Genomic DNA, 16,668 nt, shown 5'->3' with positions numbered 1-16,668 from the left:
CAGGGAACTCTATTCAGTACTCTGTAATGACCTACATGGGAATAGAATCTAAAAAAGAGTGAGTATATGTGTATGTATAACTGATTCACTTTGCTGTACAGCAGAAGCTAACACAACATTGTAAATCAACTATGCTCCGATAAAAAAAAAACAAAAATCTATATTTATATGAAACCATTATGTTGTACACCTTAAATATGTACAATTTTTGTCAATTATACTTCAATAAAGCTGAAAAAAGATTTTTTAAAAAATCCTATGATAAACCATAATGGAAAAGAATACCAAAAAAAGAATGTATATATGTGTATAACTGAACCACTTTGCTCGACAGCAGAAATTAACACAACATTGTAAATCAACTAGACTTCAATTAAAAAAAAAAAAGATGTCACAAGCAGTCAGGAAAATGTGAAGAGCATTGACATTCCACCAAAGAGCACATCTTGGGACTTCCCTTGTGGCACAGTGGTTAAAACTCAGCACTCCCATTGCAGGGGCCCAGGTTCGATCCCTGGTCAGGGAACTAGATCCCACATGCATGCCGCAACTAAGAGTTCGCATGCCGCAACTAAGAATTCACATGCCACAACTAAGGAGCCTGTGTGTGGCAACTACGGACCCAGAAAGCCACAACTAAGGAGCTCATGTGCTGCAACTAAAGAAGCCCATCTGCTGCAACTAAGGAGCCCACGAACCACAACTAAGGAGCCCACCTGCTGCAACTAAGAGCCGGTGCAAGCAAATAAATAAATAAATATTAAAAAAAAAAAAGAGCACATCTTCACCAGGTTTTTTGCAGTTGTTTGTTGTTTCATGCGGTAAAATATACATAACAAAGTTTACCACTGTAATGATCTCTAAGTGCACAATTCAGCAGCATTCAGTACATTCACACTGTTGCACAACCATCCACGTCCATCTCATCACTGAGTTTTTAACCCAGTGCAGATGTGCTTTTTCCCTCCATTTTCTTTTTCTTTTTCTTTTTTTTTCTAAAACAGGCATCATTTTGCAATCAGGAGAAAGGACAGAGACATTAAAATACGGACACACGCAAGGCGGCAAGGATGGAAAGTGAAATCGGGGTCTCTGACCTGAAGTCCTCGGAGCCGGCAGAGCAGATGTACTGGTCTAAGTAATTCCACTTGTACTCCTCCAGCCGCTCGTGCGAGAATTCCACCCAACAGGAGACAAACTCCGAGTCTGAGTGGGAGGGGCAGAGGCTGTAGGTGTAGTGGATCTGGGCAGATTCGTAAGGGTACCTGAAAAACAAAGGGCGTGGCCTGAGGTCCAAACAAGGATCCCCCCCTCCCCACAAGTCTCCTGTACCTTTTCTGTCTCAAGACACTTAGCAGTATCCTTGGCACTTGACCCTCGACCACAGTAACTAAAACTCATCCCAGGGGACTGGTAATGGAGATTTCTCAGTTCTTCTTAAACTTTCTCATTCTTCTAGCCTCATACTCTTTATTTTTAATTGGCATGTTAAGGCTCATGCTAAACATTATAAGCTGGATCAAATCCCTTTTGGAAGTAGGTGAGCTACAACCATAAAATACAACCCTAGAGAGCAAAACAGTAACTCTGAAAGAAAAACCAATGACTCAACCTCCTTGGTTTGAATTACGTGTTATACACATAATTCAGTATGTGGACAGTATGTGTTAGAAACATAACTTAGTAGTTGGACATAATTTAGGACAGAGCTGAAAACTTAAATACCCAAGGACTCACTTGGGAAGGTATCGTGTCACTGTGATCATCTTATCCTTCAGTGTGACTTTGTGGAAAGTTCTGCCCATGCTCAGCCAGTACTGGTCTTCCTCCTCAGGGCGGTTTCGGGACACAAGGCCTAACAGGGAAAAAAATAAATAATTTCCTCCATCTGGTTGAGGGTCATTCCTTTAACAGGCAATTGCTTCTCTTCCATATAGATTTAGAAAAGGAGAAACAAAAGAGGCAACACTTTCTTTCCAGGGGCAGTTTCATGGAAAAGAAATATTCTTGGTTTAAAAAAAAAAAAAAAAGTCCTGAAGTGGGCAGATTTTTCTGTTACTGAACCAGCCAGCAGGAGATTAGAGCCTGGGGGTGCCTACAACAGCTGTCCGAACAGCCCAATGCCTCAACTTAAATGGAACTCCACTCCCCTCAGGCACAAGCTGCCACCTGGCATCTGAGGCCCTCAACCGCGGGGGTGGCCAACCTAGCTTTCAGCCCTCAGCCCCCGTGACGCCCACACTGCTGCACCACGTTTCAGACTTAAAGGACCAGCACGTTTCAGACTTATTTGCTTGAATTTCCTCCTCCAAACATTTGCTCCTGTTGCTTCTTCTGCCTTCTCTTCCTGGGTGACTGTCGAAATCCTAGGGATCATTTAAGGTCACCATCAAATGCCACTTCCTCCAGAAAGCTATCAGACCCTATCAGCGGTGAATTCTACCCTGGATGTAGCTCCTTGTGTGCCTCTGTTTCACACCCTGACAAACCAAAAGTTCCAGGAGGCCAGGACCCAAATCTTGTTTGTCTTTGTATTTTCAGTAGCACCTGATAAAGTGCTATTTCACAGAAAAGGAAGTAGGCAACCTGGATGGAGCGAGCCACTGACACGAAAAGCAGATTCATCTCACTGCTCTTGGGATAAGAACAAAATCCTTCACGTGGGCCTGTGCAGCCTGGGTCTCCTGACATCTCCGGCCACATTGCTGGCTTATTCCCAGTGCTCTCCACGCCGGTCTTCTTTTGGGTGCCCAGAAAGTCTCACGAGGTCTTCCAGCCAACAGGGGTTTTGCACATACTAACCCTGCTGCCTGGCATGCTTGGCCCACCTGTTCCTGCCCTCCACTCCTCTCTCACTAAAAACTCCTGCATGTGTTTCAGGTACAGCAGCAGCTCAAACATTAACTCCTCAAAGAAGCCGCCCCTGACTCTCCAGACCAGATCAGGTCCTGTATTAAATATTCTCCCAGCCCTCTGATTTTTCCCTCATAGTCTTTATTGCAACGTGGAATTGTATATCATAGTTTGACAAATGTTATTTTCCCCCACAGAGCAGGAGCTTCAAAAATACTAATGAGGGGCTTCCCTGGTGGTGCAGTGGTTGAGAGTCTGCCTGCCGATGCAGGGGACACAGGTTTGTGCCACGGTCCGGGAAGATCCCACATGCCGCGGAGCGGCTGGGCCCGTGAGCCATGGCCGCTGAGCCTGCGTGTCCGGAGCCTATGCTCCGCAACGGGAGAGGCCACAACAGTGAGAGGCCCGCATACCGCAAAAAAAAAAAAAAACTAATGAGGACTTCCCTGGTGGCGCAGTGGTTAAGAATCTGCCTGCCAGTGCAGGGGACACGGGTTTGATCCCTGGACCAGGAAGATCCCACATGTGGTGGAGCAACTAAGCCCGTGCACCGTAACTGCTGAGCCTGCGCTCTAGAGCTCGCGTGCCACAACTACTGAAGCCCACACGCTCTAGGGCCCATGCTCCACAACAAGAGAAGCCACCGCAATGAGAAGCCCGTGCACTGCAACGAAGAGTAGCCCCTGCTCGCCACAGCTAGAGAAAGCCTGCGCGCAGCAATGAAGACCCAACACAGCCAAAAAAATAAATACTAATGAACGAATGAATGAACACAGTCATATATTCATCAAGGCACAATGTCGTACACCAGGCGCAGTCGTTTCCGTGGTGGAGGACAACAAGATGCAGCTGAAATCATCCTGGCACTCAGAAAGGTTACTATTCAGTAGAGTCTATAATGTGCGAAGAAAGCATCACGTGATACATATCGCAAGGGGCTTTTAGAGAAAATCCAGAGGGAATCCAAAGCCTTATCGTGAACAACAGGGCCTGGACCGGAGGACTGCTAAGCCTCCATTAACAGGTCCACGCTTCTTTGATCCTCTAACCAGAGGAGGTTTTTAAAAAATTTTTGGTTGCATTGGGTCTTCATTGCTGCGCATGGGCTTTTCTCTAGTTGCGGTGTGCGGGCTTCTCATTGCAGTGGCTTCTCTTGTTGCGGAGCACGGGCTCTAGGCGAGTGGGCTTCAGTAGTTGCAGCACGCAGCCTCAGTAGCTGTGGCACATGGGCCTAGCTGCTCCGTGGCATGTGGGATCTTCCCTGACCAGGCTCGAACCCATGTCCCCTGCATTGGAAGGCAGATTCCTAACCACTGAGCCACCAGGGAAGTCCCCAGAGGAGCTTTAATGAAGCCAAAGATGGCCTGAGGTTTGGTGCTGGCTGGTTAGGGAGCAGGGGAGCTCATTAGCTACAAGGAGGAAGCAGGGGACTATCAGATGCTCAGTGATGGTTCCAGGAAGTGACTGCCGCTGTGTGGTTCCAGGCTCCTGCATGTAATTCTCGCTGCCTGACTTGTTTCAGAGGAGCCCTCCAGAGCCCAGGTCTGACTCAGCCGGTGCCACTGAGTCTCCGCCACTCACTAGCCTCTGCCACTCACGGACAAACCATCCCGGCTTCAAGTCACTGAGCTGCAGTGACAAACAAGAGGACATGAATCCAGAATGGGAAAAAAAAAACAAACAAGTATAAACTTGAGGTTCAGGTAACATGAGAAGACCCACTGTGTCAGGCACTGTGTGAGACATAAACCCAGGCTCCTGGGTCTGGAATATTCACCCTGTAGTTTGACAGCTCAGCCCCTGCTTGGCTGCCTGGGACCCCGAGGTACTGCTCAAGCCAGGCTGGAACTTCCTGAACTTGGTCATACCCTCTACCTTAAAAGGAGAGTTGGAGATCAAAGAGGGTTTTAAGATAACTCTGAACCCAGTGGAGAGTTTAATTCTCATGTAAAGTTAGATTTAGAGGGAAAAAAAAAAATGTGTGTTGAAAAACAATGACTCCTAAATGTATGTATTCCCTACTATCTTGAGAACCTGCTTGCACAAACTTAGTAGAGAAGAGAAACTACAGTCCAAAGAGGAGAGCTCACCACGGCCATAGAGTGGACTGCTGCTGAGCGGGGGCGGGCCAGCGGGGCTGGGCTGCTGCGCCCTGGGCTGCACGATGATCTGGTAGCCCTGCATGAGCCGCTGGCAGACGAACTCCTCAAACACCTGCTGAGCCGTCATCTGCACACCCTCCTCGTCCCTCCTGAAAAGACAGACGGCTGTTCACAGGACACGCCTGGCCCAGGGCCGTGTGACACTCAGAGTCCCCCGGTCCTTGGCTTCATCCCCATGAGCCAGCCCTGATGACCTTTCCGTGGTGGTACGTGAAACTAACGATTTGTAGACCAGCCTTGGGAGAAACAAAAGCTGTGCATCTTTCCTCTGCCACTGACCTGTCGATGTCGGCCTCCGGGAGGAGATCATAGCAGCCCTCTGTGTAGTCGTTCTGCAGGCCCTGGCGGTCGGGGAAGTAGTCCGTGGTGAGGGGGAGGCACGCCGGAGTAGTGAGAGACTTCCAGTCCACGCCAACTGTGCAACAGAAGCCTGGCACTACAGGGGGAGCAGACAGCGTCAGAACTGCCTCGTGTGAACAGGGAGGAAGGTACGTGTAGTCACCAGGCAGGTGTAGGATGGCGAGGGGGGGGAGGGGGGACAGGGGGAGGGACGGAGGGAGGGGGAAGGAGAAAGTAGGTGGTGACAGGTGATAAAATTGCCAGGAAAGGGGTGGTGGGGGGGAGAAAGAGAGAGAAACAGAGGCTGTTAGACAACGCAGTGCTTATCCAATCCCATCATGCAAATGGGATGCACAGCCGATACTTTTCATTTTCTGCTGATTATGAGCTACAGCCGCGATGCCAGTGAGGTTACCGCAGGGCAGGCCAGGCCAGGCAGTTACACATAGAAGCAAATCAACATTCCGAGCCCGGAAGAGAGGCTCGAGCTGGAAGCCTCCCCTGGGCTGATGGAGGGGCTGGGTGGGGAGAGGAGGAGAGTGCAGCCGGATTTTGGAGCCAGATTTTGGAGCGAATAGCACACGGGAGCAGAATTCAGGAACACTTTCAGGATTGCAAAAATAAGTCACAGATCCAAAAGGGTAGGAAGAGGAATTAAGGAAGGATGTCTGGGAGTTACAAGGCCGGAACTTTAGGAGACAGAGTTTAACAGTCTAGAAATGAAAGCTGCCATCAGCAGAGTGGGCCCAACCACACGGGTATGTCCAAAACCGCCTGCTCTTTGGGTAAAGCAGGGTTTCTCCACCTCGGGGCATGAAGGCTATTCTAGACCAGATAACTCTTTGTTGTGGGGGCTGTCCTGGGCATTGTAGCATGTGAGCAGCTTCCCTGGTCCCTACTCACTAGATGCCAGTGACATCTTCTGGTTGTGAAAACCAAAAATACCTGTAGACATGACCAAATGTGCCCTGAAGTGCAAAATATTCCCCGGTTGAGAATCAGAGTTAAAGTAATGGGGCGGTTATCTCTCTAAGTCATTTAAGTGAAAATTATTTGTCAAATCTCCATGCGAGGGAGCAACGAGCAACAGAAACACTCCACGCCTCTGCCTCTGCATTCCCAGTGAGACCCTCATTCACCTCACTTCTCGTGGCGCCCTGTGGCTTACCGTATGCTGTACCCCCTCACATCACCTCCTTCGAGCAGGTGTGGAGGCATCATCGGCCCCTTTAAACACCTGGTCAAGCCACCAGAGGTCACAGGGCCAGAAGCCACTCTGCTCAGGGATCTTTCCTCCATACAGTGACCGACACACACCACCCAGGGCAACAGAGCCTCCCTGAGCCCGGAGTTAGGGGACAAGAAGGGAATTGCACCCTGAGTCCCAGCAGGAAACATGCCCTGTGTGGCAGCCCTGCTTTGGGGAAGATGACTTGACCTGCAACAGGCCTAGCTCCATGGTCTCCACTCCAGGTCCTGGGCTGACTTTTGGTTGGTTGGTTTGAATTTTATTTTATTGTGGTAAGAACACTTAGCGTGAGATCTACCATCTTAGCAAATTTTTAAGTGTAGTGGAGGGTAGGGTGAGGCGGGGTGGGATGAATTGGGAGAATGGGATTGACATATATACACTAATATGTATAAAATAGATAACTAATAAGAACCTGCTGTATAATAAATAAATAAAATTTAAAAAACAAACAAAAACAACAACAACAAAATTTGTAAGTGTCCAATTCAGTATTGCTAACTGAGGACAGGGCCGAGCAGCAGGTCTCCAGAACTTACTCATCTCCCAGGACTGAAGCTTTACGCCCACCAATCAGCAACACCCCTCCCCCCACTGCCCACCTCCCCACAGGTCCCAGGCAATCACCACTCCACTCTCTGAGTCTATGAGTTTGACTCTATACAGGTCCTGTTAACTCCTTAATACTTCAAGAACTCAAAACACAGCCAAGGGGGAAGGGGGGGACGGAGAGGGATGGACTGGGAGTTTGGGGTTGGTAGATGCAAACTGTTACATTTAGGATGGATAAATGACAAGGTCCTAATGTATAGCACAGGGAACTACACTCAGTCTCCTGTGATAAACCATAATGCAAGAGAATATGGAAAAAAAAAAGTCTATATGTGTATAACCGAGTCACTTTGCTGTACAGCAGAGATTGGCACAATGTTGTAAGTCAACTAGACTTCAATTAAAAAATAAATAAATAAAAAATTTAAAAAAACAACACAGCCCACGATAACCTAGTTAACACCCCAATTCCCCATAGGGCAGACGAGGGATGAATTTGCTCACACTTCTTGGTTAGAACCAGCAGCAGAAGGTGGGCACACAATGTAGCCCCCGTGGGGAGGCCAGAAACAGAAGATACTCTATCACTGTGCCTTCTTACATCGTTCTGGCCGTCACCAGCTTCCTGACCCTCAAGATTATAAAACCCTTTTAGAAATGGTGTCTGCGGGCATACACTGAGATACGGAGAATTCCAACCCCGTGGTGAGAAAAGCTCCCAATTCTTAGCTTGATGATGTTCTTTTCATGGGTAAAAGGTCTGTGTGGCCTCTTTTCTACCTCCAGTATCTTCAGGCCCTGCAGAGGCCTCTGAGGAGGTCCCACCTCAGAATCATTCAGTTAACCGTAATAAACACAGATGACAAAATCCAGTGCTGGGGTTGTAGAGGAGAAACAGGCTCATCTATTCAGGGCTGGCAGCTTTCTAGAAAACAATCAATCTGCCAACTATTCTTTGGAATATATTCCGAGGATCTGAACCAAGAGAAAAAATCACACCCACTGTACCATGCATTATATGCTAAAAAACTAGAAATCACCCAAATGGCCACCATTAAGACATGATTATCCAAAGCACGACTTAATAATGTGTCTGATATTGCCATGAAAAATGACCAGTATGCCGTACCTGGAGAAGTAGTGAAATGATTGTTAAGTTACTTAAAAGTGAGGATAAAAAGACTTGGTGATGTACATATATCCACTGGTCACAGTGAAGTAAAGCAAAGTCGATCAAGCAGTAAAATTTTTTTTTTCTGGTCTTTTGCTATTGTTGATATTTAGATGTTCAGCTATTTCAATAGACAAGGATGATCAAAGCAAATGCAACCCAGACAAACACTTCCAACTACAGGGATGTAAACAGTTTCAGGTCTTATTCCTTCCGACTTCTCCCCAGAGCCATCGTTAAGCATTTGAGAGCCAAGGCCAGCTCTGGGAATTCCGCTACCCTTCCTGTGTGGCCCCAAATCACATTCCAGAACAGGTCATTTGGCATCCCTGCCGCAGCTCATGTTCCATTGGAGAGGCTGCAGAGTCTCCCCTCTTCCCTCACCACCTGGAGACGTGTGAACTTCCAGACCATTCTCTTCCCACAGGGCTCCCTCTTGCTCCCTCAGTGCCTTGACCACCCACCCCACGCCCCCACCTCCCTGCCACCTTCCCCTGTCAGCAGGCCCCTCTTACTTGGGTCTGGAGACGTAGAAACACTGTCCTCTAAAGAATCCTTATTCTGGGTCCTAGGATTCATACCTGTGGAAAGATGAAAAGAATCTGTGTCAGTGAGACTCATTCTGCAAAAAAAAAGTTCTGACCAGTTATGGTTTAAAAAAAAAGCCCCAAACTGTAGCTAAAAATAAAAAACCAAGTACAAATTCTGTGCTGAGTATCTCCAACAGCACAAAAGAATCCATCAAAGAAAAATGAGCAATCTAAAGTTCGGGAGGGAGCCAGAACTTTACTCTGAGGTTATCAATACTGTTCGCCTAACTGGACTTTTAGGGCACATGCACAAAAGCAAACAGCAACCCACCACTTAGAATAAGAAATGGGACGAATTTCAAAGTAATTTCAACTAATTAGGGCAAACTTTAGCAAACACAAGATGACCTATTTAAATTTAGTCCACTTAACAGTCATCCTCTGAAATTTTCTTTCCTGAATCATGGCTTCCTGGAATATGACACAGGACATCAAAACACTACTGCAAGAGAAAAGCAATGATTTTGCCTGTAACTGTGCTGAAAGGAAAAACAGAGAGTCTTTGAAATGCAACTTATTGACTGAAAAGTAATAGAACTAATTTCAAAACACACATATCAATATTTAAATGTCCATTTCAAAACACATTTACTAGGGAATTCCCTGGCAGTCCAGTGGTGAGGACACCGCGTTTTCACTGCCAAGGGCAGGGGTTCAATCCCTGGTTGAAGAACTAAGATCCCGAAAGCCGCGCATTTACATTTACTAGAAAATTAGGATAGGACTGGAAAGATCCTCACGAAACTGTCAACAGTGGCTATCTCCTAGAAGAAAGCTGGAAGAAGTGGTGGGAGGGAAAGGAGATCTTTGGCTTTTTACTGTAAATACTTTCGTGTCAGCTGAATCTTTTATAACAAGAACAAATACTTCCAAATCCCTTGTGAAATTTTTGAAAGGACAAGCTACGACCTGTGAGAAAGTATTTGCAAATCGCACCTCTGGCAGAGGACGTGTATCCAGAACACATAAAGAACTCTAAAAACTCCAGAGCAGGAGAACAACCTGATGAGGAAATGGGCAAAAGATATGGACACACATACAGAAGGCACGTGAAAAGATGCTCAATGTCATTAGTCATTAGACAAATGGCAAATCAGAAGTTCGGTGGGATACCTCTGCACCCAGGTCTCTTGGGATGGCTAGAAGGACTGCTCATGCCAAGTGCTGACCAGGATGTGCAGCAACAGAAACCCTTATCCACTGATTGTGGGAATACAAAATGGCGCACCACTTTGGAAAACAGTTTTGCAGTTTCTTTAAAGGTTAAACATATATTGACCATTTGACAAAGCAATCCCACTCCTAGGAATTCACCTAAGAGAAATGAAAATTGATGCTTGCACAAAAACCTGTTATGTAAGTTATGTAAGTGTGGCTTTATTCACAACCCAAATGTCTTCCAACTGGTGAAGGGATAAACTAATACATCCATACAACGGAATACGATATGGCAATAAAAAGTACTGAACACGACTGTGGATGCCGGCAACAACTTGGATGAATCTCGAATTATGCTCAGTGAAAGAAGCCAGACTCAGAAGGCTCCAAGTTGTATGATTCCATGTGCAAGACTTGCTGGGAGAGACTAAAGGGACAGAGAACAGATTGGTGGTTGCCAGGGGAAGAGGGAGGGATTGAGTACAAAGAAGCAGCACAAAGAATCTGAGGGGTAATGGAAATGTTCTGTATCTTGATGTCTTTGTTGGTGCTTATGACTCTATGCATTTGTCAAAACTCATAGAACGGTACACTAAAAAGAGTGAATTTTACTGTATGTAAATTTAAAAGTAAATATATATTTTTTTAATTCAGAAAGATGATGTCACTTGGCCAAAACAATTTTAGAACTTCTCTTTTGGAGCTGCCTTCAGTAGGTTTTTAAAAATTACTAGCCATCATAATAAGAAGATACAATCTATTAAGTCAGAAAAATAACAGTGCTTCATTTTATTCAAACCCACACTAAGAGGCAAATGTGAGGTAGGTGTTATCCCTTTTCCACAGATAAAGAAACTGAGGCACAGAGAAGTTAAGTAAGTAACTGAAGATCACACAGTAACGAAGTGACACCTGCATTTAGACTCTTTCTGCGCAACTCTACAGATGCTTTTTATTTCCTGACTATCCAAAGGGGGCACCAGTTTTCATCTACTGAAAACGTTACCTGTTCTCTGTCAACAGCCAAAAGCCATTTATAGCTAAATTTTCTGAAAAAGCTAGCCTGACTGACAGCATCCATTTTCACACAAACTCAAAGCATAACAAAGAAAAAGCAATGGGGTGGTTTTTCTTGTCTGGCCTGAGAACTGGTATGAAGGCAATTATAAAACCGGCATTCTCCGAGCGATGCGAGCAATAGAATTACTAATACATCGCCTCATGGGTTTGGATTCTAAATTTCATCATCAGAGCACCTTTTTTTTTTTTTTAACCCAATCCAGACTTCGTCTACGAAAACTGAAATTCTTACCCTCATAAAGAAACAGTTCAACTTAGGAACTGTGTGAGCAATTGTTTGAGTTCAAAGAGGCAACCAACCCATCAAAGGGTTCTCGGAGCACCTTTGGCTTCTAGGCCCAGAGCAGACCTGCCCATCTCTAAGGGATAAAGCATGTTCAGCCTTTTGTGCCTCCCCGGTCTTCCGTCCCCAAACACATTTTATTTGAAAGAAATGAAAAGAATTTAATGAAAAGAATTTGAAGAAATAAATATTTTAAAGGCTTCTTCGAAGCTACTTTCACAGTTTCACTGCAGCTCAAGCGCAGTACACAGCCTTTCCCTGCAGCTCTGCCTCTGAGGCTCAGCTTTAGGCCCGCAGACTCACCACTGGCATGTGAAGAACCCAACGACCTGGGAGGGCGGGGGGGGCGGGGACACCTCCTGGGTGGGCGGCTCTGCTCCAACCCAACATTTGGGAATGAACCTCCCTCTCAAAGTTGAAAGCCAGACTCACCGCTCAGGGAGCCAATGCTCAGAAGAGCCAACTCAGCTCTGTCTCTTTTGACAGCTGTTCGGAGTCAAGCAGTGTGAATGTGTTCTCTGGTTGCTAACGTTCGGCCAAAAAAGGTAATCCGTGTGGGGCCTTTGGGGCTGCTTCCAGGGGACACCTGTGCCTGGGGCGAGTCACTTCTCTCTGGGCTACAGAGATGGTACTTCCCCACAAACACCCAGCCTGGCCTGGGTGAGTAACTCTGTGCGCTCTGATTTACTGGTAGCTCTCAGGCCAAATCTGCTGCACGTACCTAAAACTCAACACAAACACCAAGTTGCAGATTCTGAGTCCCGACAGTAAAGAGAAAGAAAACTTGGCATCCACTGATTTTCTTTATCAAAATTCTCTAGCACAGTTACCCCCATCAGGGGGATGACACTAACAAGTCTTATAAACGGGTGCCCAGTTAAAGAAACAGAGGGATAAACGCTGCCTGCCCAGACCAACCAACAACCTGGTTCCTGCTGGGCAGCACAGGGCCAGGAGGGAAACCCGCAGAAGTGCCAGCCCTGTGAACCACAACTCACCTATGAGTCAGGTCCAAATGCAGGCAAAATCGGAGTCACGCCTGCATGCCTGCACATGGTGCAAACCGCCAAGGCCAGGAGGCAGAGGTGGGTCACAGATGAGGTTTTCCTGTTTCTCTTCCATTTTTTTTTTGTTTTTTTTTTTTTTTTTGCGGTATGCGGGCCTCTCACTGCTGTGGCCTCCCCCGTTGCGGAGCACAGGCTCCGGACGCGCAGGCTCCGGACGCGCAGGCTCAGCGGCCATGGCTCACGGGCCCAGCCGCTCCGCGGCATATGGGATCCTCCCAGACCGGGGCACGAACCCGCATCCCCTGCATCGGCAGGCGGACTCTCAACCACTTGCGCCACCAGGGAGGCCCTCTCTTCCATTTTTTAACGAGTGAAATGTTCACTAGTATTGTTTCGGCCCCCACTTTGTCCCCAGACAAGGAACCGATGTGATAATTTTGCCCTTAAGGAACCCTATCTACTTCTGATCCTTCAACAACTCTGTGAGGCAGGCAGGCAGGTGAAGATCTTTATGTCCATTTCATGATCTAACTTCTATTTTCCAAGGGTCTCTCTGAACCACTGTGCTGAAAATAAACTCTACGGAAGGGCAAAGGGAGGAGGCTGAGAGACCAGTTAGCAGGCCACTGCAACAATCCAGGTGAAAGATGAAGGCCTCTTGGGTTGGGCTATGACTGGTGGAAATGATGAGACATGCTAAGATTCTGGATATACCTGAAGGTAGATCTGACAGTAACTGGTCATTGCACATGGTAATACAAATTAGAATGATTTTCCCTAATTTCTCTCTGTGGCTAGCTGACATAATTGATCAAGAAGTACAAGAGCGGGTTTCCTTGATGGCGCAGTGGTTGAAAGTCCGCCTGCCGATGCAGGGGACACGGGTTCGTGCCCCGGTCCAGGAAGATCCCACATGCTGCAGAGCGGCTGGGCCCGTGAGCATGGCCACTGAGCCTGTGCATCCGGAGCCTGTGCTCCGCAACGGGAGAGGCCACAACAGTGAGAGGCCTGCATACCGCAAAAGAAAAAAAAAAAAAGTACAAGAGCAAAGACTAGAGTCAGCTCCCACACGAGGCCAGTGCTAGACCACCTCCCCATGAGCCCCAGCCCCTTAATTTTTTTTAAATTAATTAATTTATTTATTTTTCTTTGGCTGTGTTGGGTCTTCGTTGCTGCACGCAGGCTTTCTCCAGTTGTGGCAAGTGGGGGCTACTCTTCGTTGTGGTGTGCGGGCTTCTCATTGCGGTGGATTCTCTTGCTGAGGAGCATGGGCTCTAGAGCACAGGCTCAGTAGTTGTGGCGCACGGGCTTAGTTGCTCCGTGGCATGTGGGATCTTCCCAGACCAGGGCTCGAACCCATGTCCCCTGCATTGGCAGGTGGATTCTTAACCACTGTGCCACCAGGGAAGTCCCAGCCCTGGCCCCTTAGAAAACACATGCTCCTGGTCACAAAGGGACTGGGCAAGGGTAAGGATGACCCCATTTAACTATATCACCCTGACTGGAGAAAGAACCCAAGGAGCCGACACCTGCTCTAAGAAGCTAAACACTGTAGGACATATTTACGAATTGATAGCTCGTATACCAGTTAAACGGAATAATTTGGTGGGTTGTTCAAATGCTGTCATTCTGGCAGCTTGGTTTTAGAAGTATAAATGTCTTTGTCAATAAACACACTAAATACTGTGAGGAGAAGATAAACAAAGATAAGCTCTTTCAGTCTAGTGGAGAAGCAGACACAGAAACAAACAGTGGGCCCGGGATATGCCAAGTGTACAACTGCGTCTGGAGTTACGTGGAAATGTGCCTCACACCTCCTGGGAGGGCGTGGGGGGAAGCAAAACCACCAGGGAGGGCTCCAAGGAGGAGGTGTTGTTGGAGCTGATCCATAAAGACCAAGTGGATGTTTACAAGGCAGAATCAGGGGTTGAAGATAAAGGAAAAAGCATACTCTGTAGATGGACTAGTCTATGCACAGAAACATCAGGACAAAGATCTTCTGAGGAGGCACGACAACAGCTGGAATATAAACTGTGTTCATCTAATAAGAGTAAATGACAACAACAGCTCTCGTTTGCTGAGTGCTCACCATGCGTGCCAGGCACTGTCCTGAGCGCTTTGCGTGGATTATTATCACACTTAATACTCAACCCTCCTCATAGATGAAGAAACCAAGGTACAGAGCAGTTAAGTACCTGGCCCAAGGGCCTCGCCGCTCTTTAGAGGTGGAGTCAGGACTCATGTCCTATGATTCCAGAGCCTGTGTTCTTCCCACATGCAGGGCTACGTGGGAGTGGAGGCAGGTGAAGGTGTAAAGGCAGGTGGGGCCCAGGTGACGACAGGCGTTACAAGCTGTGAAGAACCACTAAACGGTTCATATGTGGGACAGAGAGGGTGATCAGACCAGACCTGTATTTGGAAGTGGCTCACTGGTGACAGTACGGGAGATGGATCGGAGGGGACACAAACAGAGCAGGAGGATGATTTCAAGGCTACGGTGACAATCCTGGCCAGGAATGACATGGGTCTGAAACAAAGCAACGGCGGTGAGAATGGAGAATGTGGCCCAGAGTCAGAAAAGGAGGGGCAGGTGGGCAGGCGGGGGGACAGCAAGACGTGAGCTCAGCTGCCGGTAATTAAGGATGAGGTAGCCGGGGGTCATCCGGGTGGGGAGGCCCATCAGGTAGATGGATCTATGACTCAGGAGCCCAACAGGGAGAAGGTGAGCCCAAGGTGCAGGGGGCAGCAACCGCTTTCCCAATGCATATGCACCAGGGAACTCTTAGCTCAGAGGCCTCCAGGATGGTGTCATTTGAGGATCTTCCACACCAATTGCTGAATAAGGATTCTTTGCAACTTCCTGCTTTTCCCCAGACCAGATTGTAAAATTCCAAGACTCGTCTTCTGAGGAATCATCTGGTCTACGTGAGCTACCCACCCCAGGCCCGGAAGTACTCCACGACCACTGTGGGCAAATCCTGGTGCTGTTACCACCTGAGCCCATGGTTCCCCAGCTTCAGGTCACCAGGAAACTTGCTCAAAGTGTGGTCCCATGAGCCCCAGAGCAGCCCTCCTTGGTACAACTTGACCCCAAACAGCCAGGAAGGTCAAACTCTGGGTTCCTATAAAATGGCTCCTTCTTTTAGCAAAACAATAGAAACGTTGCCTTTAGCATACTCTGAAGGTACTTTAAAAGAGTCTGGTCGGGGGCTTCCCTGGTGGCGCAGTGGTTGAGAGTCCGCCTGCCGATGCAGGGGATATGGGTTCGTGCCCCGGTCTGGGAGGATCCCACATGCCGCGGAGCGGCTGGGCCCGTGAGCCATGGCCACTGAGCCTGCGCGTCTGGAGCCTGTGCTCCGCAACGGGAGAGGCCACAACAGTGGGAGGCCCGCGTACCGCAAAAAAAAAAAAAAAAAAAAGAGTCTGGTAGACAAGTAACATTTTTAGCCCCTTGAGTACAGGGATAAAAAGTATCTTACTCATCCCCAAATTTTTATTCAATTTGTTTTCTCATTCAAAATGAATGACAGAAAAGATGCACTAGAAATAGGAAAGAAATAAGCATAATCCTTTAGTAATTCTCTCACTGCCAGTCCAGTTTCCGAGCCTTAGCTATAGGCCTCTAGAAACGTCGCTGGCTGAATCCACCCGTGAATGGAGGAAAACTTCATTCACCAACTTAATACAACTTCACTTTCATTACGCCTTCCTTAAGCCAAGTTCCACAAATGCAAGTTAACTGATAGAAAACTAAGACACAAAGTAGCAGCACCTTTTCTTCTTTCAGTTTTAATGTTTTTCATATTCATTTTGTACAATTATCTGTCCTTTGAGGCTTTCCAAAATCTGGCCCCCACCCATCCAAATTCATGTTCCCCTACCCCTGTAAAGGCTCTCTGAATACTGCTGCTGAAATCAAAAACAGCAGGACACCTGGCTACTGGCTTGAGAGATAAGTGTAACATCTCCACATCTCTGGGTGTTACGTTGCCGCATATGTAAAATATACTTAATAACTTACTCCCTACTGGGATGATCGCATAAGATAACAGATATACAAGTGCTTCCAAAAAGCATAAACCCTGTATTAATACAAGTTCCTACTCTCCCTCCACTTAGAATCCCTCACCTTCTCACTCTCCTCCTGACCAAATTCTACCCCTTCGCGTCCGAGATGCGTGCCCACTTCTGTAAGCAACGTCACCCTTCTCTTCTCTGAACTCG

General features: G+C 47.3%; 1 protein-coding gene across 4 annotated transcripts in view; it reads right to left on the bottom strand.

Annotated features, from left to right (window-relative positions):
- Positions 1-16,668, bottom strand: part of DEPDC5 (DEP domain containing 5, GATOR1 subcomplex subunit) — a 92,852-nt gene that overhangs the window by 35,208 nt on the left and 40,976 nt on the right. For all 4 annotated transcript variants that reach the window (XM_060118712.1, XM_060118711.1, XM_060118713.1 and 1 more), the window contains exons 25-29: positions 8,842-8,907; positions 5,295-5,451; positions 4,944-5,104; positions 1,738-1,855; positions 1,098-1,265 (exon numbers count right to left, since the gene is read on the bottom strand). In XM_060118712.1, coding sequence (XP_059974695.1) covers positions 1,098-1,265; positions 1,738-1,855; positions 4,944-5,104; positions 5,295-5,451; positions 8,842-8,907 — 670 coding nt within the window. The remainder of the gene's footprint in view (positions 1-1,097; positions 1,266-1,737; positions 1,856-4,943; positions 5,105-5,294; positions 5,452-8,841; positions 8,908-16,668) is intronic.

Source organism: Mesoplodon densirostris, chromosome 15 (genome assembly GCF_025265405.1).
Source record: "Mesoplodon densirostris isolate mMesDen1 chromosome 15, mMesDen1 primary haplotype, whole genome shotgun sequence".
Taxonomy (NCBI): Eukaryota; Metazoa; Chordata; class Mammalia; order Artiodactyla; family Ziphiidae; genus Mesoplodon; species Mesoplodon densirostris.
The sequence above is the reverse complement of the archived record's forward strand: the minus strand, read 5'-3'. Positions and strand labels throughout refer to the sequence as shown.